At 42.3% G+C, this 25,668-nt stretch overlaps 1 protein-coding gene and 1 long non-coding RNA gene across 2 annotated transcripts; both read left to right on the top strand.

The window, feature by feature from the left end:
* The first annotated feature begins 12,330 nt into the window (after positions 1–12,330).
* LOC307034492 lies at positions 12,331–12,850 on the top strand. The gene is made up of 2 exons (XR_013806939.1): positions 12,331–12,384; positions 12,463–12,850. It is a non-coding gene; the product is annotated as an uncharacterized lncRNA (long non-coding RNA).
* Positions 12,851–22,130: 9,280 nt separating this feature from the next.
* On the top strand, positions 22,131–25,061 carry LOC307033553 (uncharacterized protein). The gene is made up of 2 exons (XM_079672065.1): positions 22,131–22,969; positions 23,098–25,061. The coding sequence occupies exons 1-2, from the start codon at positions 22,667–22,669 to the stop codon at positions 24,658–24,660; spliced, it is 1,866 nt and encodes a 621-aa protein (XP_079528191.1). The 5' UTR covers positions 22,131–22,666; the 3' UTR covers positions 24,661–25,061.
* Positions 25,062–25,668: the final 607 nt, after the last annotated feature.

Below are 25,668 nucleotides of genomic sequence, written 5' to 3'. Positions count from 1 at the left end.
TAAACCATAGCTGAGGATCTTGGGTAATCGCTCGAAATGCCTACGTCTGTTTCCGGTTATTTTTATTTTGAAATTCATTTCCTTACGGACGCCAAAAAAGCCAGAGATTATGGAATTAAACAAATAAATAAAAACAAGGATGATTGTGTGTTATTCGTGAGTAAATAACAGTGTGTTATTTTGAAAAGAATAACAACTTAGAAGGAAAAAAAGTTTTACAAATATACAGATTTCAGTATCCTGAGGCTCTCAGCCCCATTTATTTTCCTCACAGAGGGCAACAAAAGTCCGAAATTATACGATTTAAAATAAAAGCAATAATTGTGGCTTGATATTGAGTAAGAACATGCTTTTATGAACCAGACAGCTTCCGGTCTTCCTATAACACGTAATGCCGTGAGACTACCAATAGAAATACATTGCTTTTTAAATCGTGCTGTGCAACACGAAAAAAGGGGAAAATCGTGTTGGTGAACACGAATCAACAGATTAAAAATCGTGTTGGTGAACACGAAATGCCATGAGACTGGGTTGGATGTACACAGGGCTCTCAAGTTTTCAGAGTGGGATTTTGGCAGCGGTGTTCGGTACTCCAACTTCCGGCTCCCCTCAAAGTTCCCATGAAGCCCTCTGTACCACGAATGTCAACGGGGGGGGGGGGGGGGGGGGTGCTAGTGGAGTGCACGCGTCTCAAACAAGCCTAGTTTGTTTACAACCTTGCGGCGCAACTTGGTGGGCGGTACCCTGGAAAGAATTCTCAGCGTGAGGAATACAAGGTGTGGCGTGTGAGCGTGTGAATGGAGTGAAATGCGTGTGTCTGCGTGAGACTTGAGAGCTCTGTGTACATATCCAGTTACATCGACAATTATGAAGGTAAGTGACAAACAAAGCTGTAGTCACTGGCTAACTTTGACAACTTGACAGTCTTGATACAGTGTAAAGCATTTTAATGATGTACTATTACGTGTTTTGGATAACATGAATGATGTCCAATTCCCCACAGTTTCAAACAAAGATCTACCTTCAGGGAGAGTGAGCGTCAGGGCTAGCTGTTACATGTCCATGAGAAAGCATGAAAAGCCTCACGATCTCAGAGTAGGGAGGAAAATAAAAAGTGTTCATCGGTTCAAAGCCTCAATCAGGTTCATGTTCTGGGGTTTAGATGTGGCTAGAGTAGGTAACCTGTGATTTAGGATTCAAAAAAGCCCAGCTAGCTGACGTTTTGCTACAGATTCGTGATAATAGTGACAATAAATTAGCTCACATCAACTGGTAGCTAGCTATGTGTGTGTAGCTTGAAGGGGCTACAGATTTATTTTCGTTTTGTAACCCTGTCGTGTAAAATGATAAATACATTAGCTAAACCCAAACTTAGCTTTCATCAAAGATTCTTAATGAGAGGTTGAAAACTGTCTCTGCTTTCATGGAAACCCCAGAAACTGGTTGTGACGGCTGCTGTTCTTTAATGAATGGTTAGTATAATCCATGTAGGGTCCAATTATTTGTGTTGGCCAGTGTTAGGTAAGTGCTGGTTTTGTACCCTAGATCTATGTTAAGCTGTTCAACGTCCTACTAACACTATTTTATGTATAATATAATAAGATAATAAATTGAGACAGCTGAAAGAGCTTATCTGTTTGAATGTCCTTAAATTACAGTATTCCAAACAGCAGAACTTCTGTGTATGTGATGTGACTGATAACCGGACATGGTTTAGCCCAGGGGTCGGCAACCTTTTTGATATGAAGTGCCATTTAAAAAAATAATTGTTATCAGCGTGCCAACGATCGAGAATTATCAACGGGGGGGGGGGGGGGGGGTTGAGGAGCTTGACGCTCGTCAACTATCAGCAGGAGGGCGGGGGAGCCTCGCTGCGGGGAAGCAGTGTGTGGACCTGTCAGCGCAACTCGCATGATGCCGAATTTAACAAACACATTTAAATAATTGGTTTAAACGGCATAATAATAAGGACGATCGTCCGTTCTGTGATTCTCCAGAGCACACATGTTATGATATTAGGGTCATGCAGAGTGAGATGAGATCGCTGTCCCTTTAAGAGAGAGAGAGAGAGAGAGAGAGGGGTGTGGCTTGTGCATGTGTGTTTGTGGATGGTAGAGCGACAGTGAGAAAACCTATGGAGAGAACGTGTGTATGTTTCTGGAAGTGAAACGAGGAAGCAGAAAAACAGAGGTCTGTGATGTATTTTGTGAAACAGAAGAACAGCTAAATAAATGCAACGGCCTCCCAAGAAGAGCTCGCCTCTCTCTAAAGTGGGTTATCGAACCTGAAGCTTGTTGCTTCTGCCCTCCTCGACTACGGTCTGGGAGCCGAAAGGAAAGTTCAACACACAGATGGCCAGTCCGCCCCTTTGTAGCATATTATGTCGATGAGAGATGAGCAGATCGCCACTGGGCTTTCAACTAAATACACAGCCACGCAAAAACTGCGGCATTTGTACAGCTCCTTATGGGTAGGCCTACTGCAATTAGTGAAGTGCTTTCCTCCGTGGTGAAACGATCAGCACTGCACCACGGAGGAAAGCGGCAGAATGTCACCTGGAGATAAAGAGAGCGGGCCTGCGTTGCGTGCATGGCTTCCTTCTGCAGGTAACGGGGAGACGCGCTCTGGCGGCGGTCTCGTTCAGGATCCGAAAATACAATTTAAATATTTTTGCACACTTATTCCACTTATTCCTAGTGTGCCACTGGTTACGGTGCCGCGTGCCAATGCTGGCACGCGTGCCAGGGGTTGCCGACCCCTGGTTTAGCCTTTTCCCACACCTACTACTTCCCTGATCAGCCTGCTCTCAGCTTTCTCATTTGTCTGTGTTGTATTGAAGCAGTGTCCTAAATGTAAAAGGACTGACATTTTGTTTTACTGTGTACAGATGTAGCGATTCATTTCAGACAGTTTGAAACGCGAGGGCCGTGATTGGTACGTGATCTGCCCTCGCTCAAGGGAAAACCTCCAGCTTGACTTGAGACCGCCCCCGTGATAGATAAATGTAATTTATAATGAAGCCAGCTGCAATGGATCATTGATCCACCAGGGGGTGCAGTGGGGTTCCACACTGGAGCTCATGTGAAATAAAGTGAGATAGAGTATGCTGGATGTACAACGGAACTTTGTTAAGATCCATATGTCACGGATATCATACTACTGTGCTAAATAAGAGACATGTAATCATTTACAAAACATCACCATGTTGTTATTTAACAAAATAATTTTGTTATTCGAAAAAAACGAACGGGAGGAAATGCAGCCCGGCTCTCGATTTTTAATCCTAATTTAATCATCATCTTCACCACGATCATTTATGTTTATGTTCGCCGAATTGACATGAAATCACTGACACATATGAATATACTGTATTCAACTTCATTAAAACGTTATTAACGTGCCTAAACTCAGTAATTCACCAAAAATATGTATATTTTAATGGAGCTTCGTCGGTCGATCAGGATCCCAAAGTGTAGCGGAGGGATCCTCATCTGGATGAAGGGTGTTATTTTCCCCATAAGGAACAAGTCGCTGCAAATTATCCCGCTTATTACATGGCCACATTCTCAACAAAGTAACGACATGACTCCCAATATTAATTGAAATGCTTTTATGGATTTAGAAAATGTTTTTATTGATTTAAAAAATAGTTGTATGTATTGATTTAAATTGACATGCATCCGCTAAGAAAAATAGTCTGTTGTTACCGTTTTTTTAACAGTCTGAATGAAACGGCAGCTCTCAGCTGTGTATTTACACAACTAATGGCCCATCAACCACAGCTCTCTCCCCCCCTCCCCCCCTGATCTTTCTTCTCCAGCAGCTAAATTAACAGTAGGTTACTCTGAGGGACCATAGACTGTATGTGACAAGCTTACAGTTAGTGACGTAACAACACCATAAAAGCTGGTGGGTTGAAAGCAATACGGGAGGTAAAAATAACTAAAATAATTGTGATTTATTTATTGTGACTTTTATGTTTTTAGGTATAAAATGTTATGTAATTCAGGCTTATAGTTCACCCTTCTCTAAAAGCCTTCAACAATGACAATATTCATTGTAATTTAATAAATCCTTCCAACACACATTGTAAAAAATAGCCTACTGTAAGTTAAGAAATCATTTCAATATGTACATCTTCTGATGTAACAACAATAACATTATAAATAGTAACATAGCTGAACATGGTATTGCACATTTAGCTTTGAGTGTTACTGACCTGAGATGTTTTTATTACATGAATTAAGGTGACTGAGGCTTTTTAACATACAGGGATGCAAACTCATCAGGTATGAAAAAGGTGACAAGGATCCGAGCCCCCGGCTCCCCCACCCCACGGAATAACAGAGGATTTTAGCAGTCAGAACAACTAAAGCAGCAGTGTTAATAATAATAGAAACGCCAAAGAGTCACATTTAATAGAAATATATATAAAAGCATTTATTTTAAATTGTGTAGCAGTCAGTTTATAATTTTGGCAGCACTGTTGAACATTTTGAAAATGTATTTTTATGCCTCTGTGCAAGGCTTAAGTCTTTTTATCTTTATAGCCACATGGTGTAAAGTAACTAAGTTCATAAACTCAACAAGTACTATACTTGGGCACAATTTTGAGATACTTGTACTTTATTTAAGTATTTAAATGTTTTGCTACTTTGTTCTTCTACTCCACTACAGTTCAGAGGTACATGCTGTACTTTTCCTCCACTCCATGTTTGTAATACCTTTAGTTACTTTACAGATGTGGATGAATGATGTGAAATATAATCAAGTGTTAAATCAGACTTTAGTTCCACCTGGAGTAAATCCACAAGCTACCCTGCAGTATACAAAGTCATTCAAACTAGCTGCACCTTTACCAGCTTTGAGAACACTTTATGATCAATCATTATAAAACATATCATATCTATTATTCTGAAATGGACCAATCTGCACAATTACTTCTTTTACTGTCGCTACTTTCACTATATTTTGATGATAATACTTTTCTACTTTTACTTGAGGAACATTTTGAATGCAGGACTTTTACTGTAACAGAGTATTCCTACACTCTGGGACTATTACTTTTACTCAAGTACAAGATCTGAGTACTTCTACTTTTACTCAAGCACAAGACCTGAGTACTTCTACTTTTACTCCAGTACAAGATCTGTGTGCTTCTACTTTTACTCAAGTACAGGATTTGAGTACTTCTACTTTTACTCTAGTACAAGATCTGTGTGCTTCTACTTTTACTCAAGTACAAGATCTGAGTACTTCTACTTTTACTCAAGTACAAGACCTGAGTACTTCTACTTTTACTCAAGTACAAGACCTGAGTACTTCTACTTTTACTCAAGTACAAGATCTGAGTACTTCTACTTTTACTCAAGTACAATATATATATACTTATACCACCTCTGTTTATAGCCTATGAAAAAAACTATTAGAAATAGAAGGCTAAAGCTTACTTTAGCAGATAGTGACAATGTATACTAGCTAGATAGCTCAACGATTCCTTAAATAATATTGAAACAGAAAAACCTTTCAGTTCACATCACGCTCTGCCGCTCCGACAGGGAGCTCTGCTCTGAACACCTGAACGGCCCGTTCTAACAGCTGTTAACCAGCGGTCCAGTCTGTGCCACAGTGACTCCGGACGCACAGTTAATATTAACGAACGCACCCGTAGGTAATGTAGCTGCTGAAGCTAGACCATCATCTCGGAGCAGCAGAGTCTTATTATACATCCATGAGCAGAGCCGACAGGCAGGAAGACTCGAGCACACAGCTCGTACTTCATTATAATATATAAAAAAAGAACACCATGCGTGTCATGATGGCACATAACAGCTCACGGCCGCAGATTACTCCGGGTCCCAGCCCCCTCCATACCCCAAAAATATTTGTATTGCAGATCTACATGAATCACACAAACGACTTATTTTGGATTCAAAACGGCGAATTTCGCCGAAAGGTGACAAGTTTGCATCACTGAACATAGACAGAGCACAACTGAAACATAACATCTGAGATGTAACAACATAATACACTTTTCGGGGATGCTTGGGATGTGAGTGAGGGACACGGCTTAGAACGGGCGTGTCGCCTGGCAGGACAGGAGAGTGTGTGCACCAGTCTGCCTTGATCTATGAATTCATGTCCGTGACACTCACTGCTGCCCACAGCTGTTTTATAGAAGGAAATTCCTTCACTTCATGAAAGTGTTTTAACCACACACACCTCTACACACACATGACGGGTGTTATTTTCCCCATAAGGAACAAGTCGCTGCAAATTATCCCGCTTATTACACGGCCACATTCTCAACAAAGTAACGACATGACTCCCAATATTAATTTAAATGCTTTTATGGATTTAGAAAATGTTTTTATTGATTTAAAAAATAGTTGTATGTAGTGATTTAAATTGACATGCATCCGCTAAGAAAAATAGTCCGTTGTTACAGTTTTTAAACAGTCTGAATGAAACGGCAGCTCTCCGCTGTGTATTTACACAACTAATGGCCCATCAACCACAGCTCTCTCCCCCCCTCCCCCCTTGATCTTTCTTCTCCAGCAGCTAAATTAACGGTAGGTTACTCTGAGTGACAAGCTTACAATTAGACACAACACTTTCATTGCAAGTGACCCTCAGTTAGTTGACTTTTATGTTCAACTGCTAAATTTGTTACTGATAAAAAAGGGCTTCTACTGTACGTAATTACCTTAACACTAGAACCGCCAGAGGTTTTTGTATAGGCCTACCTAAACCCGTCAAATCCCGCTATTAGAATGCAATTTTTAACAACATAGGGTGCTACATAACACACTTTCAGGAAAAGTCACGGACTGGGAGACTTTAATATTTTATTGAAAAAAAGTTACATTGCACACACACAACACACATCACACAAATTGACCCGATTGGCGGTTCTAGTGTTAAATAAACTCACTAATTAATGAAACCAGTTCAATACGCATTATTCTAATTCTTATCATTCTTTATGAGCGCAGAAATAGTCTTAAAATCAGATCTGTTTTTTAAATGAAATCTGACGGCAGGCAGTTAGCTCTGATCACCTATGATAAATGCGCCGCACCTAATCGCTGGCCATTCAGCCACAGACACTGTTCGAAATGGGGGGGAGCGAGGGGGAGCTTGGCTCCCCCGAAGAGGGAGGGAGCTCCCCTGAAGGCTGACTTTGAGATAAATAGGGGGAGCCCAAAACAATCGTGCATATTTGTGTCACACAGATTAGAAATGTTGAGTTTCTGTAAATAACAGTTCTTGAAATAAATAATAGTTATTCTTCATTACAGTTTCTGAATATTTGTTTTATATTTGTGAATATGTCTGGGTGTTGCCATCTGTACGTGGCGGCGCTGCATTCTTACTTACGTTGCTATGGTTATGGCGGTGATGCCGGCGCGGTATTTGAAATGTTCATATTGATATTTTTTTAACTCTGGCTTTGTAATAAAAAAATATGGCAAAACGAAAACAGCCAAGCGTCACTGCTTTTGGATTCACAAGGAAAGAAGCGAAGGAGTCTAAAAATGACAACGTGAACGGAAAACAACTTTTAGTTGGCCGGCGTTGTAAGCGGCGTTAGGGTCGAGCTTGACAGCTCCACACCGAGGGAGAGTCCTGCCGATGCGGAGCCTGAAGAGGCTTCAACAACGGCCACATCCGCCGGCATAGTGACACCGTCTGTATTAGTAGAAGAGTGTTTTTATAGCAATTGATCGCATCCGCGCTGCTGCGCCAATCAACAGAGCGTGCGTGTGACATATTTAGTAGCAGGATGTGCTCTGAAAAATAGGGCTCCCCGAAAGCAAATGGGTAATTCGAAAACTGACAGAGCTCCCTCTATACAAATCAAACTGTAGACGGTGTGAAAGCACCTATTGTTTTAAATAATGGTCGGAATGTGACCTGTGAGCCTTCTGAATTACCGTGGGACAGCACATTCTAAACTAAAATGTTCAATCAATAAAGTAACATCTTATCTTATCTTAATAATATCTTCATATTAATAATAATAATAAATCATACAGTATGTGTCCGAAAGGGAGCAGGAGGAAGCAAACACAAAAATATACTGCATATTAAAGGAAACGATTGTAAAGGTTAAAGTATGAGCATAACAAATAAAGAAGTGTAATGTAAACATTTACATTATGATTATTTAATATATAAAGACTATATATTATTGGATTACAACATTAGATATACTTTAGTTGATCTAAAATATTGATGTGTTCAAATGCTCTTCAAAACACAACTGAAAGTCCATGAAACTTGTCTTTCTGTATTTGTGAATGAAGCGCCATCTCCTGGTTAAAACCTGAAATTGAAAATCTGGCAACGCCCTCTTGGAAAATAGTGGGAGGGCTTAACATTCCTCTATACTGGTCTTTGGCTGGTGGTAGGCAGGAAGCTGTAAGCTGGAGTCTGAAATTCAGTGCTACATCTGTAGATTGTCTTTGAGAACTGCTCACCTGTGGAGATTGCAGTGGCAAAGTGTTCCTGTGTAGCTGGAACAGCACTCTGCAACCACAATGTTGCACTGCTGTTCCAGACCGCACACTACTCCACACTCAACCTGGCTGCTGTACCCCCTGTCCTCAGCTGCACTGAAACGGAGCAACGATGGCACAAGCCAAGAACCATGGTAAGTACAGTATGTGTTCACAACCAATCCACGGTTTAATGAGTATTTCCTTTGGGCCAAGAGCTGATTTAGTATGTTGCATCAACGACATTTTCAATTAATTTGACAATTCTTTTGTGTAATTAATAGGGTGTGAAACCAGGCAGAGTGAGTGACATGGTGTTCATTTCCACTAAGCCAAAGCAGTTTACAGTTGCTGACGGTGTAAGGTAATACATATTGTCCTAAGTAATTGTATGTAGCCTGCTACAACTTTGTGATTGTTGTCTGAGTGTAAAATTGTTCTTAAAGTCCTAATTATCATATAAACATGTTCAAAGGACTACACGTTACAAGGCCGTGTGGGGGGAGCTGCCAGACACAAATGTCATGAAAGTCAGTGAGGCATACAAGGACTTCTCCGCAGACATCGCACCACGAAAAAAAAAGGAATGGCTCACTACTCAACTCAACGACTAACACTCTTTCAGAGGATATGTTGGAAATGCACACATTATATATATTTTTTGCATCTACTTTCTGGATATTGTACATCTGTTCATCTGTTATATAAACTAGCATTACTTAAAGAGCCTGTGACAGCATCCCAACAACTGTTGTGCAATGAAATATTGGGCTACTAGTCATCTTGAACCGTCAGTTTAAAAAAGAAGGTGCGATACCGTTCCGATAAATATCAATAATTTCGAACATCGCGGGGAAATTCCTTCGACTCATTTTGAAGTTTTGGGGGAAGCCGGAAGTGACGTCAATGCGGGAACGCTTCACTGTGCGGCGAGATAGCCAAACACGGACAAAGTGTGTTGTCATGCGTAGAAATGGTGAATTACTGAGTTTAGGCACGTTAAAAACGTTTTAATGAAGTTGACTACAGTATATTCATATTTGTCAGTACTTTCATGTCTATTCGGCGAACATAAACATAAATGATCGTGGTGAAGATGATGATTAAATTAGGATTAAAAGTCGGTAGTGAGAGCTGCTGAATTTCCTCCCGTAGGATGTGATATAAAAACAAATCGATTATTTTTGTAGTTGTAAACTCAAGTGGATGAAACTACATTTATGAGTGCTTTCATGTCAATTCGGTGAACATATGACACATTAAATGATCTTGAGGATGATGATTTAAAAATCGTTTGTTTGAGCCGGTCTGCATTTCCTGATGAGAAAACAAACCGATGCTTTTTGTAGTTGTAGTACACCAACATGAATTAAACGTGTGGTTTTATTACCACAATGTTGGGGAAATTAATGGATAAAATGCACAGATTATTATTATTATTATTATTATTATTATTATTCCCACTCCGATCGGGACACTAGGTCCACCGTTTCCCCGCAGCGAGGCTCCCCCCGTTGACAGTTTACATGGGCTGGGCTGGGTGCAGTGGCGGATTGGCCATCGGGACGAATCCCGATGGGCCGGTACCGAAGTGGGCCGGTCGGATAAGTCACTAGCACATCCCCCACTCCCCCCGTTGACAATTTACTAGCGGTACCGAAGTGGGCTGGTCGAGAGTCCCGGGATGATTTTTAGTCCCAGTCCAACACTGACATGACCATATGATCGCCCATATTGACGCACCTAATTCCTAAACTTCTAACAGATACAACGTAAACCGATCCTTCAGCCTCGTATGAGCTCTCAGACACGTTCAAAATTAAACTGTCATCGCTGTCTGAGCTTGCTGCTGTGTGCGCCATCGTGGGTTTACATGCAGATGCTGGGATCCTGAACGGTGCAGCTGGAGCACTGTGCCCGCAATGACGTCACACATAATTTGGCGGGACTTGAAGAATCCCCGAGAAGATCCAGAAAATGACAACATTGAAGGGCAGATTAATGTTTATCAAAGTACAAATATCCAAAATCAGTTCAGTAAAGGTTTTCAAGGGGACAATATTTACTCAAATTGATGGGTTTGGATGATGGGGGAAACTCGTGTCACAGGCTCTTTAAATATGCAGAGACTAATTGAAATGTTTAAATATGTATTTTTCCCCCCGACATAACATCAGCCTATCTTTTGTAAAAGTTTATTAAATGAATCTGTAAAATGTTATAATATTGCGGTTTTATTAAATTATGTATTTTCCTTTGTTATTTATGTGTGCGTTTGTTTTGAAGATATAATTCATTAGTACCTAAACATAGTATGGTATAACTGCTTTTTGTAATGAAATACACAATTGGTTTGGGAGCAAGAAATCTTTTAATCGTTGTTGCCCAGTCTTGCCGAAATGAATGGAAACTTATCTCCCGATTATAGCATTGTGTAACTTGCTGCTGTTAAATACCGTCAAACTATGTGCTTTATGTGCAATATATACATATGCCATCTTTAATAACTGTAATATATAACAGGCTGCTGAATCCTAAGAACTGCTACAGGATTTGATTTGTAGATTTGATTTGTTTTTGATCTGCATTTTTAAAAATTATGTAACTTTTAATCTTTTTTTTAGCATATTGTTTATTATATTATAACTTAGTACTTTTTCAGCATATTGTTTATTATATTATAACTTAGTACTTTTTAACAAATGTAAGATATTCAACACTAAGCTGTCTGTGGTTCTTTCCTGCTTCAACGCTTCAAATTTCCCCTCTGTGGGACTAATAAAGGTATTCTGATTCTGATAACGGGACGAATTTGTACCAAGAGGCACACAGCAATGTAGTGCCGACTTTCTTACATGCTGGAAGGCCAATCGCTTTTCTTCACCCCGAAATCCGCTCATTCTTGCTCTCGGTGTGACATAACAAACTGTCAAGATGTCAAAACTCTGTACTCAAACCGGAAGTACTCAGCCGCACACCCAGCCGCCGGAAGTTGATAGACGCCATCTTGTGCACAGAGCCTATTTGGTGGTTATGGCTAGTAAGGAGCCGTATAATGTAAATATGACGTCACGTTCTCGTTCTAACTCTCGTTGTAATCGGAGCGGCTCGGCTGTAATCGGAAAGGGTCGGGGTGGGCGGGATGCGGGAAGATCGCGGGAAGACCGAGAAGAGACGTCGTTCTAACTCGTTGTAATCAGAGCAGTGGTAACCACTCAAAGTCCTCAAGAGATAGGAAACGACAGTAGTGTGGGACCTTATTGCGGGAAATTACTGAGCACACATACCACCTACAGGATGAGACGTTCATGTGTACAGTGATATCAAGACTAAAGGATCTTTTGGAGGACGTAAAGCAACACACCCCACATGACAGTAGTCTTCCTCTCACCTTCACGCCCCCCAAACACAAAAGGCAGAAGAGGACCATAACACCTCTCAGTACCAGCCATCGTAGACACCCTTTTTCAGGCCGGGTGGGTCATAAAGCTGAGGTCATGAGATCCAACTACAGAGTGCACAGCTTGAACAAGATTTTAAAAGCTAAGTCCCCAGAGTCTAATGCGGGAGGAGCAGGCAGGGGTACGAAGAGGAGGATAGATGCTTTAGGTAAGAACAAAGTATATTTACTTTTGCCATCTCCTCTATATTCACAAAACACAGCCAATCATCCATTCCAATCCTATGTGACATGGCACAGTTCATTTCACTCCAATAGAAATTGGTATAAAAGAGACCATTAGTCTTCTCATTGTGCTTATTGCTGTGGCTAGGTGTTAACTATTGTTGTTGTATTGTATCATATCAAAAGTTGTTTTCATCCAAGGCTCCACCGCCAGGTGAATGTTGGAAGCTTGGAGATGAATGGAGCTGTAAAGAGGTGGTAAGTAAAACAACGTTTTTAATCCATTGCATGTGATTGATGTAGTTATAAAAAGTATATCATAAGCTGTCATTAAAGTCTAAATATCTAACAGCAAAAGGAGGAGAGTCTGAGGAGGAGAGGAGATGAGGAGAACAGAGGAGAGGAGACAGCAAAAGGAGGAGAGTATGAGGAGAGGAGAACAGGAGAGGAGAGGATACAGCAAAAGGAGGATAGTCTGAGGAGAAGATGAGGAGAGGAGAACAGAGGAAACAGGGAAAGCAGAGTAAAGAGCAGAGTTGAAAGAGAAGTTGAAAGCAGAGCAAACAGTAGCAGGAGAAGTAGAGCAAATGTAAAAGTAACTTTGAAAAGTATCAGCAAGAAGATCAGAGTTGCATAATGTTATTTTGTTTTATTCGTTACTGTTATATTAATGTTGTATGTTAATTTTTGTACATAGGATAATAAAGATGATCTTAACCTTGAACTCGATTCATGACCTCATTTCATTATTAAAACCTTAATATCAAATTACAGACTGGATTCAAATTAGGATCTCCAAATGTGTTGATGTAATGTTTGTGATAAACTGAAGGATAAAGTGTTCCTTTATGTGTTGAGAAAATTCCCCTCCCTCTTAAGCCAAGTAAGGTGTTTAAAAAGCCTCTTGGATCAGCTTGAAAATGCATCATCACAAAGCTGAAAACAGCTGTTTCACTTTACTTTTGAAAGATAAGACAGAGACAAAGCTACACATATATGATGATATTATAGAATATGATGCATTGCTGCAGATTAAACTACCCAACGGGATATAAAAGAGGTAAACACATCTACAGCAGTAACATGCAACATACATTTTATTGCACCAGGAGCTATCTTGGGACTTTTACTGCAACAACGTTGACTTGCCTGTGAATACAAAATAAACCATAGTGTTGCTGATCTACAGTGTTGTCATTCTTCTTTCAACAGCAAGACCGCTAACAAGTATTTACATACTTAATATAGTTTAGTTTCTCGCCATCCCAAACGTAAACATTCAGCCACGTGACTGCGCTTCCGAGCCGCTCCGATTACAACCGAGCCGCTCCGATTACAACGAGAGTTAGAACGAGAACGTGACGTCATATTTACATTAGACGGATCTAGACGGATCCTTTCTAGCCATAACCCTATTTGGTGTGTCCCGCACCGTCGGCCGTGACACGCCTTATTTGGCCTTTCATGGCCGTGTGTCGGCCATAGGCAGTCGGACAAAGAAATCACTCTGATTGGCTGTTCAGCTAGCGAATCAGTGCATGAGAAGCGAAACGGTTGCTTGAGAATGTCTTCCACAAGCAACACTCCAATGGCTGATAGCTCCAGTACCGCACAAAACATGTTTTCGATAGACAAGAGTGAAAATGGAATGCACACGCTATTTGTTGTTTGTGTCACAACCCGATCCGTCCCCCTGCCCGATCGGTACTGCGCATGTGCGAGATGGTCCGCCATATTGGACAACTCCAAACGGCATCCCAAGATGGACACTTTAGCAAAGCTCAAAAATAAAACGAGTGAGAGATGAGTTATTGTTATTACAACGTGACTATCCCCTAAACCTCCAGGGATATACACAGTTTAATACTGGCAACTTCTTATTATGGGAAGTACGAAAACGTCTTTTAAAACTACAATTCCCAATAGAGACGTGCCATAGAGCATGTTGCAAAACACACAATAGCCAGCATGTGTAGTTCTGGGGACGGGGTGGGGGAGGGGGGGGGGGGGGACAGGGGTTGACCCGTTCAAATCCAGTTTTGACTGTCTGCCGTGGTTCCATCCCATTTCAAAGTGCTGTTCGACGCTCGGCGTAACCCTCGGCGCACAAACAAACATCCAATCACAGAGCTTGAGGACTATCACGGGGTTTGTCAAGCGAAGCGGAGAGAATACTTACTTCCGGGTGTAAAATTCTCTAAAGCAACTACTATGAGCTGCTCCGACCCTCGGTCCTGACGGACTCCAACTTGTGTTTATTAATCAAACAAATACATAAACACAAGGACAATGTGTTATTGTTGAGTAAATAACAGTGTGTGGTTTAGAAACGAATACAACATTTAAAAGGAAAAAACGATGAAATAAATATAGATTTCAGTATTCTGAGCCCCTACTCTCTAACTGACTAGTTGCTAGTGGTGCCTCGCAGCGGCAACACCGTGCCACGCCACACTAATTGCGCCGCATAAGCATTTTCGGCTCAGTTGAGGCACCCTCCGCACACACACACGCACACACACATGCACACACACACACGCACACACGCACACACACACGCACGCACACACACACACACACGCACACACTGTACAACTGTGTTCAGGTGTTGATGTGAGTGATTCTGTATCTATCTATCTGGCCAGGAACCAGAGGTGGAAGAAGTTCTCTGGTCCTGTACTTGAGTAAAAGTAGAAGTACCAGATTGTAGGAATACTCTATTATAAGTAAAAGTCCATGCATTAAAAATGTTACCCAACTAAAAGTAGAAAAGTATTAGCATCAGAATATAGTTAAAGTACCAACAGTCAAAGTAGTCATTGAGATTGGTCCATTTCAGAATAATATATATGATATGTTTTATAATGATTGATCATTAAAGTGTTATCAAAGCTGGTAAAGTTGCATCAGTTTTAATGACTTCGTATACTGCAGGGTAGCTTGTGAATTTACTCCAGGTGGAACTAAAGTCTGATTTAAGAGTTGAATATATATTTTTTCCTTAATAATCCATATCTGCAAGTAACTAATGGTATTAAATGAATGTAGTTTAAAATTACAATATTTACCTCTGAATTTTAGTGGGGTAAAACTATAAAGTCACAGAAAATGGAAAAACTCAAGTAAAGTACAACTTGACTAAAAATACTGAGCTACTTTACACCACTGCTAGTGACGATAGGTTACACCAGTTTTGTCATGAACACATTCAGTTCTCCTCTTGGCTTTCAACACGTGTATTTTATGTAAGTACTTTAGGTTAATCAGTTTGAACCTATAAAAAGTCTCTTCTGGTAAATTCCCTGGATGTGTTTGTCTCATAAAGACCCAGAGTTCCTTCCTTTTACAGCTGAGTTTATGTGACGGCCTACAGCCCATTACAGACTATCCAAACACGCTGTCCCTGCAGAGTAAACAGGGTGTAATGGTGGTGGGTGGGTCTTTGTCCAGCCACCTGCACTCTGTCCACATGAATAACTCCTCCCTGCATTGTACACATATCTCTGAGGATTTCTGAAATGCAAGCTGCAAGCTATAACATTTAACAGCATAAACATCAGATGGACAGGAAACAGGGTTGGGTTGCATTGTGCAAGCACATGATGTCGTCTTTAATCCAATCCCCTCACTCTCCTCCCAGATCTGCTCAGGCTCTCTGAGCCAAACAAACTATTCCTCATATTGCTGCTGGAGGATTGTATGAAGTGTCTCCTCCCTTGATGTGCAGGTGTGAGGGATACACCCCTCTCTGTACGCCGTCTCATCGCCGTCAGTGATCAGGCTGATGACGGTCGTGTCGTCAGCAAACTTCACGATGGTGTTGGAGCTGTGTGTGGCCACGCAGTCGTGTGTGAACAGGGAGTAGAGGAGAGGGCTGAGCACGTAGCCTTGAGGCGCTCCGGTGTTGAGGATCAGGGTGGAGGATGTGATGTTTCCCACTCACACTGCCTGGGGTCTGCCCGTCAGGAAGTTCAGGATCCAGTCACAGAGGGCGATGTTGAGCCCGAGGTCTCTGAGCTTGATGACCAACTTGGAGGATGGTGTTGAAGGCTGAACTGTAATCAATGAACAGCATTCTCACATATGTGTTCCTCTGGTCCAGGTGTGAGAGGGCAGTGTGGATGGTGAAGGTGATGGTGATGGCTATGGCGTTGTCTGTGGACCTGTTTGCTCTGTAGGCAAACAGCAGGGAGAGTCAGGGAGGGAGGAGGTGATGAAGGTTTGGACTAACCGCTCAAAGCACTTCATGATGATGGAGGTGAGTGCTACTGGGCGGTAGTCGTTGAGGCTGGTTTGACTCTTTGGGAACAGGAAGTTTGAAGCATTTGGGGACTACAGACTGCAGCAGGGACCTGTTAAAGATGTCCGTGAACACCTCCGCCAGCTGAACTGCACACACCCTGAGAATACGGCCAGGGATGCCATCAGGTCCAGGAGCCTTGTGTGGGTTAACCCTTTTAAAGGATTTGCACACATCTCCCCTGTTTAAAGCAAAAGGGCAGGGCTCCTGGTCCTTCTGTGCCTCCACAGCCTGGCTGCTCTCGAATCGAGCTAAAAAACAATTCAGCTCATCTGGGAGAGATACGCACGCAGACAGTCCCGCAGCACACCTCGCTGCCCCTTTGTAATCTGTCATTGTTCTTAGTCCCGCCCACATGTTCCGGGTGTTACAGCCTTTGAAGTCAGACTCCACTTTGTCTCTGTATTGTCTCTTTGCACTGCTAATTGCTTTCCGGAGTTCATATCTAGATTTCCTGTAATCATCTGAATCTCCACCTCTGTGCGCGATAGTGCGCGCTTTCAGCTTGGCACGTACCTCGCTGTTTATCCAGGGCTTTGGATTCGGGAATGTTCGTACATTAACCTTCTGTACCACGTCATCGATGCATTTCCCAATGTAGCAAATGTCCGTGTGTATGTTGATATTGTTGTCCTAAAACACACTCCATTCCGTTGATTCAAAGCAGTCATGCAGAGCTGAGTCTGACTCCTCGCTCCAGCGCTGTGTGTGTGCAGGGCCGTATCCAGGATTTTGGGGATTTTCATGATCTAGTTAGGTGCTTTTTAAGTCCTGTGGGGGGTCACAAATCGGATAATATATTGATTTCAAACCATGTCAGTGGGCTCAACATTCATTTTACATGTCTCTCTCTTTCCATAACCGGCAACCTCTCTTCCATCTTCTTTAGTCTCTCTGTCTTCTTCCTGTTCATTACTCTCTCTGTCCGCTACCCTTTCTCTTTGTTCAATCTCTCCCTCGTTGTTCACTTTTTGCTCCTCCTCACTTGTCGCTCCTGCCAGTGAGTTAAAAGCAATTCAGCAATTTAGTTCATTTCATTTGTTTGTTTGCATTCTTTTTTTTAATTTAAATCTGTTTTGTTTGATTCTCAAAAGAGAACAAAAATGTAATCAAAATGTGTTTTATACAATTGTATGTTATTATGAGATCATAACTGCAATATATGTATGTTGTTTTAAAAGTATGCATATTGTCTATATTATAAATGAAGACTAAGTTATAGATAGATAGATAGATAGATAGATAGATGGGGTTATTAAGCCTACATTCTGTGTGACTGTACCTGCAGTTCCTCCCTGACTTCTATCACTTTCTCTCTTTCTCTCTGCCTGTCCTGTCTCTTCCTTACCAAAGCTGAGCTTCGACTGACGTAGTCTTTTCATTATATCTGAGTCAGTGTAAAAATAAAACAGTACAATGTTATATCTTCAATGTTTTACTCAAATTGAAATGAAAGAAAAGCATTACAACGTTTGTTAAAAGGTAATCCTTCTGACATTGGATGAATGTAATTAACTTTAGCTCTCTAGCTAGTTTATTCACGCTATCTAAACAAAAGTATAGCCTAACTGCAATATAAGTTAGTGTGCATGTTGTCGGACTTCCACTGACTAACATAGAGCGTTCACACAGGATCTGCTGGTCATATGATGTCCTGATGAACAGAAACACAAGCAGCCCTCTGGACTCAGATCTCTAGATCCCTCATCACTCCTCCTCTGGACTCAGATCTCTAGATCCCTCATCACTCCTCCTCTGGACTCAGATCTCTAGATACCTCATCACTCCTCCGCTACTCCGATACAAGTCCAGGCTGCAGAGGTTTGTTGATACATGTCGTCTTCTTCTGTTTGCTTTAATCGAGGCTACGTAGTTATGCATCGTCAGTAAATGGAAGTACTACAAAGAACCCAGTTTAGTGCAATTATTTCACAAGTTTTGTTATATACACAGCTCTGTGACCTCACGTGTGTGTGTGTGTGTGTGTGTGTGTGTGTGTGTGTGTGTGTGTGTGTGTGTGTGTGTGTGTGTGTGTGTGTGTGTGTGTGTGTGTGTGTGTGTGTGTGTGTGTGTGTGTGTGTGTGTGTGTGTGTGTGTGTGTGTGTGTGTGTGTGTGTGTGTGTGTGTGTGTGTGTGTGTGTGTGTGTGTGTGTGTGTGTGTGTGTGTGTGTGTGTGTGTGTGTGTGTGTGTGTGTGTGTGTGCCTCAGTATTGTATCCGGTCTAATAAGGTCTGAAACATTTATTTAATTCTACATGTTATTTACACAAAATAAGAAGATGCCATGGTGTTTCAGATTGGAAATGTCTTTCTATGAAACACATCTGGCCACTCTTTGGTCCAACTCAGTGTGATGTGAAAGATGCATTTTTACAGCCTACACATTTCGATGTCAGCAAGCCATAATTTGTGTCATAAATAGATTTCCATGAGGTGGAGAGCAGAGGGTTTGGATATTACCAGTATATGTGCAGCTTACACAATTTGTCTATTCAACGTTTGTGCAAAGACTTCCTAATCCCATTCGGCCCCTTCTCCCCCATCTTAGCCCCAGAACACCCCCCCCCCCCCCCCCCCCTGTAACCTATCCGCTGAAGGTTCCAGCTGGACCATCCTCAGCTGCGTTGTGTCTCCACCTCGACTTCCTGTCCGCCTGCACTCATCTATTTTGGCAGATTCATCGGACAGCTGTCATTACATCTTTATGTGTGTGTGGGAGTTTGTGCGCACTACTTTTTTAAACAAGGACCCAATGTGCAGGAATGGTTGAAAGCTAAGATGATACTCATTCAAACAAGGACTTAAGTATTAGATTACATGGCAGACAATATTTAGTTCTTGGTTAAGGGTTAAGGTTAGGTATTTAGAATCAGAATCAGAAACAGGTTTATTACCTGTTTACACTTACGATGAATTTGACTATGTGTCATGGTGCATGCATAACAATAAAACAACAATTAAAACACAGATAGAGAACTAGAAAAAATATTAGAAATAATAACAAATATAGTAAAATATAAATATAACAGTATTTACATTGCAATGGAATGGAATAAAATATGGAATAAAAAAAAAAATCGGCAGTAATAAGAAATTAAAACAGATATTGTTGTACATTGTGTGCATTAATGTAATGCATAGTCTATGATGTGGCTGAGGTAAAGTGTCAGTGGGGGGGCCGGGCCTTATTGATGAGGCCGGTAGCGGAAGGGAAGAAACTGTCCAGGTGGCGAGAGGTTTTGGTCCTGATGGAGCACAGCCTCCTGCCAGAGGGGAGGGGGGTGAACAGTTTGTGTGCAGGGTGGGAGGAGTCGACCACTATCTTCCCTGCCCGCCTCAGGGTCCTGGAGGCATGCAGGTTGTGGAGGGATGGCAGATTGCAGCCGATCACCCTCTCTGCAGAGCGGACGTCACGCTGCAGCCTGCCATTATCCTTGGTTGTAGCTGCGGTGTACCAGATGGTGATGGAGGAGGTGAAGATGGACTCGATGATGGAGGTGTAGAAGTTCACCATCATTGTCTTTGGCAGGTTGAATTTCTTCAGCTACCTCAGGAAGAACATCGTCTGCTGGGCTTTTTTGATGAGGGAGCTGATGTTCTGCTCCCATTTGAGGTCCTGGGCGATGATGGTGCCCAGGAAGCGGAAAGACTCCACAGCAGTGACTGGGGAGTCAAACACAGTGATGGGGGTGGGTGGGGCTGCGTTCTTCTTGAAGTCCACAACCATCTCCACTGTCTTGAGAGCATTAAGCTCCAGGTGGTTGTCCCTGCACCAGGTCACCAGATGGTCCATCTCCCACCTGTATAGGCAGACTTGTCCCCACCAGAGATGAGTCCGATGAGCGTGGTGTTGGTTGCGAACTTCAGGAGCTTGACAGACTGGTATGGAGCTAAATTCCTCCTATAACTCCACAAACATATATATATATATATATACATAAAGGCCTTATTATTCACTAACAAACACAGCGTGGTTAGCAAATACAAAACACCATCTACAAACTAATGCATTTAGTTTTGTAAATAAAAAACGTTTTTTCTTCTCACGTCACGGACAAAAGTCACGTGACTCACGTGACCTGACGGGAGGTTGAGCAGAGCATGGAACAGCCTTTGCCAGTCTGATGACAGCGGTGTTTCTAGCTATCTAGCGATCTGATACCGGACCTCATTTGACAATGAGCGGCCAACAGGTGAGTTTGTTGTTTTTTCTGGTGAAAAAGCCAAAGTTAACTCAACTAAGTTACTGTCTCATGAGCAGTAGCGCGGCGTGGGGAAAAGATTAGGGGAAGCCAATAATACGTCCTTTCTTTTGGGTCGGGGGGGGGGGGGGGGGGGGGGTATGGTGGTCAATGTAATAACGTAACAAGATGAGTGATTACAGCGCCCGGTATCATTTTACACACATTTGTATCATACAGATGCAGGACTTACACACGCCTGTTAACTGACCGACAGGTCCGCACGCACTCTCCAGCCGAAACTCTAATAAGCATTCATTCACAAACTAAATCAGGAGACCTTTAACGTTTTACGTCCGGTTCGCTCCTTTGTTCCTCGCTGTACACAGCTCCAGTTTGGGCATTGGCCTGTCATCAGATTGTATTTGTTGTTGCTGCAGCGGAAGTTTAGTACAATTATTTTTGATTAAATCTCCACCCTCCATAATTGCACTTGCTTCAGTTGCTTGCTACTTTCTAACGGCGGTGAGAGTGGTGCAGTGACGCTATCTATCTTCTATCGATTAGATTTATGATTCGAAAATTATAAAAGTAGGGTAGACATGTGGATATTATCCGACTGAACAAAACGTGCATTTACCTAACAGGTTCTTTTTCCACTGACTTTTTTTCGAGCTATTTTCCAAAATCCTATGGAGAAATCCCATTGCTATTTTGTCGAGGGAAACCGAACGCAGCTTACTTCCGCTTTTTGTGTCGCGTCACTGCAACACTAAGTTGATGCAATTTGATTGGATTGTGAGGCAAGGGAAGCCAGCCCCCTCTGGCTTCCCTTGGTATGGCCCTGACCCATCACAGGTTGGCAGGGGCATGACGTGAGCCTCATCTGATTGGTCAATCCCTCCATTTTCTTTCACCAAGGGAAGCAAATTTCGGCTTGCCAACAGAGAGTGCAATCTACTGTTTCACCATAACATCTAGAGGGGCGCTGTTTCACTCTTTGTAAAATACTCAATGAGAATGGGGGAGAGACGGGCCGGCAGCAACACACATCAAAGATTTTCCGAAACTAAACGAAGTGTTTTTATTTATTTATTAAAATGATAACTACAATCCGAAAAAACAGGGGAAGCCTGGCTTCCCTTGGCCTCCAGGAGAAAACGCCACTGGTCATTTGTACGCAGACTGAAAAGAGTGGGTTGCACAGTAATGAGTTTTGGTCTTTGCAATGTGTCCGCTACTTTCATACATCGTATGTGGTTGCAGCAGCTCTTGAAGGTTGCGCTGTCTACCTAGACGTCCCATAAGAAATGTTACCATAGTGTACCATAGTACATACCATGGTATACCATGGTACTACCATGGTACAACCATGGTACCTCAGATGTTACCATAGTGTACCATAGTACGTACCATGGTACCTCAGATGTTACCATGATGCATACCATGGTATAACCCTGGTACATACCGTTGTACCACAGCTGTTACCGTGGTACGTACCATGGTAACTCCGATACTATAGTAGGGGAGACCCGGTACAGTTGAAACACGGGTTGGTTGTAACACCCTCAATATCTCCAATCATAAACAAGCTAGAGTGATGACACTCACTCTGCACATGCGCAGTTAGATGGTAAGATCGCCGAAATAAAAAGGAGCCACGTTTGAATATCTCACGTAAGTTATCAGCAAAAGTGTGTTTCTGAGGTCAAATATTAACTAAAATGATATGAGGTATTTTTTGGATACTGTCTTGAGTTCAAAATGTCTAGGAATCCAAACTAGTATTATTAGAATAACTGTTTTGTAAGCTACAAATATAGCTAGCTAAATATGGGTCAAGCCAGCAATCAGGCAGGTTCACAGGGGGTGAAGCAAGACTGGTGGTTCTGGGACGGTTGTAACGGGACGGTTGTAACATGGCACATTTACAATGATGGCTCATTTGCTTGAATGATCAATTGTTCATTCAAGCATTGATTGGTGTGCATTGTCCCTGTAAAAATAAACAGAATTAAATACTGTACAGTAGGCATAAAGTGTGTGTGTGTGTTTACAGTATGCCAAGTATCAGACAGAGGAAGACCGACAGGGGAGTGCCACTTGCTCTGCTGCAGGTGGCCTCAGGTGAAGTTCAGGATGGCAAATCATTCAGGGAAGTGGCAAAGTCCCTGGATATATGCCATGTCACCCTGTACCGGTTCCATAAGAAGAGGCTGAGGTTGGAGAGTCAGGGATCACACACACCCCCAAGAGTAGGCTACTGGACTCCAAAGAAGGTGTTCTCAACAGAGCAGGAGATGCTATTGAGAGACTACCTGATGGAGGCAGCTGATCTATATTATGGTCTCAGCTCAAAGGAGGTAGGTCATAATTAAGGTAGAATAGGCTATCTATAGGCTACTGAACAAAAGAAAAGTAAGTGATCAAATATATTGAGGCCTATAGTGAACAGACAAGTGAAATATTTTCCAATGTATATTCATTTTAGGTGCGGAAGTTTGCCTATGAATTGGCAAAGAACTACAACTGCAACTTCCCTCAAACCTGGGCAGAGAAAGAGATGGCCGGAGCTGACTGGCTCACATCGTTTTTGAAGCGGCACCCTACCCTCTCCATACGCAGACCTCAGGCTACCAGTCTCTCACGGGCTACAAGCTTCAACCGAACAAATGTGAAAAAGTTTTTTGACAACCTGTCTGCAGTCCTGACGAAGCATGAGTTTGTCACACAGGAAATTTGGAATATGGACGAAACCGGAGTCACAACTGTCCAAAACCCTGGGAAGATTGTTGCCAGAAAAGGGACGAAACAAGTCGGCAGTGTGACATCTGCAGAGCGGGGCACTCTCGTCACACTTGCATGTGCTGTAAATGCATTGGGGAATTCCATCCCCCCAATGATGATATTCCCCCGGAAGAAGTTTCATCTCTTCTTCACCAGCAATGGCCCTCCTGGCTGTATTGGCAGAGCAAATGGGTCTGGGTGGATGCAAGAGGAAGACTTTTTGGTCTTCCTCAAGCACTTCCAGAGCCATACCAAGAGCTCACAGGAGTCAAAGGTGCTGCTGATTCTGGACAATCACTCCTCCCACCTTTCTGTGGAGGGGATTAATTTTTGCAGGAGCCATGGGATCATCCTCCTCTCTTTTCCTCCCCACTGTTCTCACAAACTACAGCCCTTAGATCGCACTGTATATGGGCCACTGAAGAGGCACATCAACAGCCGCTGTGACAATTGGATGAAGACTCATCCAGGAACCACAATGACCATTTACGATCTGCCGGGCATTGTGAAAAGTGCCCTTCCTCTGGCTGCAACGCCATCAAATATCCAGGCAGGGTTCGCGTGCACTGGAATTTGGCCTTTTAATAGAGACATTTTCAATGATATCGACTTTGCTCCATCCCAAGTCACAGACCGCCCACCACCAGAACCTTCTACCAGTGCAGCTCCAACACCAACTGTGGCATCCTCTCCTCCACTCGCAGCCTCCTCTCTTACACTCGCAGCCTCCTCTCCTCCACTCGCAGCCTCCTCTCTTACACTCGCAGCCTCCTCTCCTCCACTCGCAGCCTCCTCTCCTCCACTCACAGCCTCCTCTCCTCTACTCGCAGCCTCATCCCCTGTCAGGCCATGTGTGGAGCCTGGGACATCATCCTCTGCAACGCCTTTCTCACCCTTGTCCATCCGTCCACATCCAAAAGCTGGACCAAGGAAGCAGACCACAAAGGGGAGAAAAAGAAGAGAAACCGCTGTCCTCACAGACACTCCGATGAAAGATCAACTCGAGGCTGAGAAAAAAAGATCTAACGCAAAGAAGTCTAAAGCGAAGACAAAAATCAATTTCGGCCAAAAAACCATACCCAACAAGAAGCAGAAGATGCAGGCCTCATCTGATGAAGATGAGGCCCAATACTGCATTGTGTGCCTGGAGAGCTACTCCAGGTCCAAGGAGATGTGGCTGCAGTGTTGCTCCTGTAAAGCCTGGGCACACAACGACTGCACAGATGGAAGTGCCTTTTACACCTGCCACAACTGTGAATCTGATTAATTCTGGTGTTCTGTTTTAAGTTCTGTTCAAGTTCTGTTCATTTTTCATTGTTTGTTGGAGGATGTGTGAAATCCCATTAAAATCTTGTTGCCTTAGAATTTGACAGCTTTCCCTATTTTTTTGTCATATAGTGTGAAAAAGGGTAACCGTTATTAAGATGTTACAACTGTGCCTGCATGGGTTACAACTGTCCCTGTACACAAGGACGGTTGTAACAGTTGAGTTTTTTTTTTAAAATACATTTTCCAACCTGTACTTATTCCATAAAAACATCTTAAAGACATTGTTTCAGTAGCTGACATATTGATAATGCATAATATAGCAAAATGGCTATCCAATTGTAAATGGTTTTTTACTTATTGGGGAAAAGCCCCAAAAGTGTTGCAACTATCCCTGGTCTCCCCTACATGCCGCGGTACCTCAGATAACTGGTACTCCATAGAGTATTCAAATGGTACTACAGACATTACCATGGTATGTATCATGATAATCACTCAAGTCCCATTGTATGCATTTTTTTTTTTTTTTATGTGAATGCAAGTCTTATACCTTGTTTAGTATTTTTCATTGCTGGTTTTAATTGGTTTCCCTTTAAGTAACATATATTTTCATCTTCTTTTTCAACACATCTTCACACAAAATAGTCAAAGAATTACACTTTAGATAAAGATGTTCTCAATGTTGTTATTGAATGAGACAACTGAGTTCAGCGCTTCAATGTGGCGTTTTACTCACATATTTAGAAATATCCATACAGATTTACCCAGTCACAGACACAAATGCATTACAAAATACAGTTCATGATCAAACAGTGAGTTATAAAAAAACAATAATAGCATAAATAAAAACACATTTAAATCATCATATATGTGCAGACAAATTGAGTCTCAACAGTTTGTGCTAGCCCTCAACAGTTGACTTGTCTCAAACCAAGGCATTTTCATCACGTTACCCCCATGTTCAATTGCAATACATTTAGCTATGATGTCCTCACATGTCAATACACAC

The sequence above is a fragment of the Notothenia rossii genome, assembly GCF_949606895.1.
Source record: "Notothenia rossii genome assembly, chromosome: 3".
In the NCBI taxonomy this organism is placed as follows: Eukaryota; Metazoa; Chordata; class Actinopteri; order Perciformes; family Nototheniidae; genus Notothenia; species Notothenia rossii.
Note: the sequence above shows the minus strand (reverse complement) of the source record. Positions and strands in the feature narration are given on the sequence as shown.

Coding starts and splice junctions, on each gene's coding strand:
- LOC307033553 (XM_079672065.1), top strand. CDS start 22,667: ATGCCAAGTATCAGACAGAGGAAGACCGACAGGGGAGTGCCACTTGCT. Junction 22,970..23,097: donor ATGGTCTCAGCTCAAAGGAG/GTAGGTCATAAT, acceptor TATTCATTTTAG/GTGCGGAAGTTTGCCTATGA.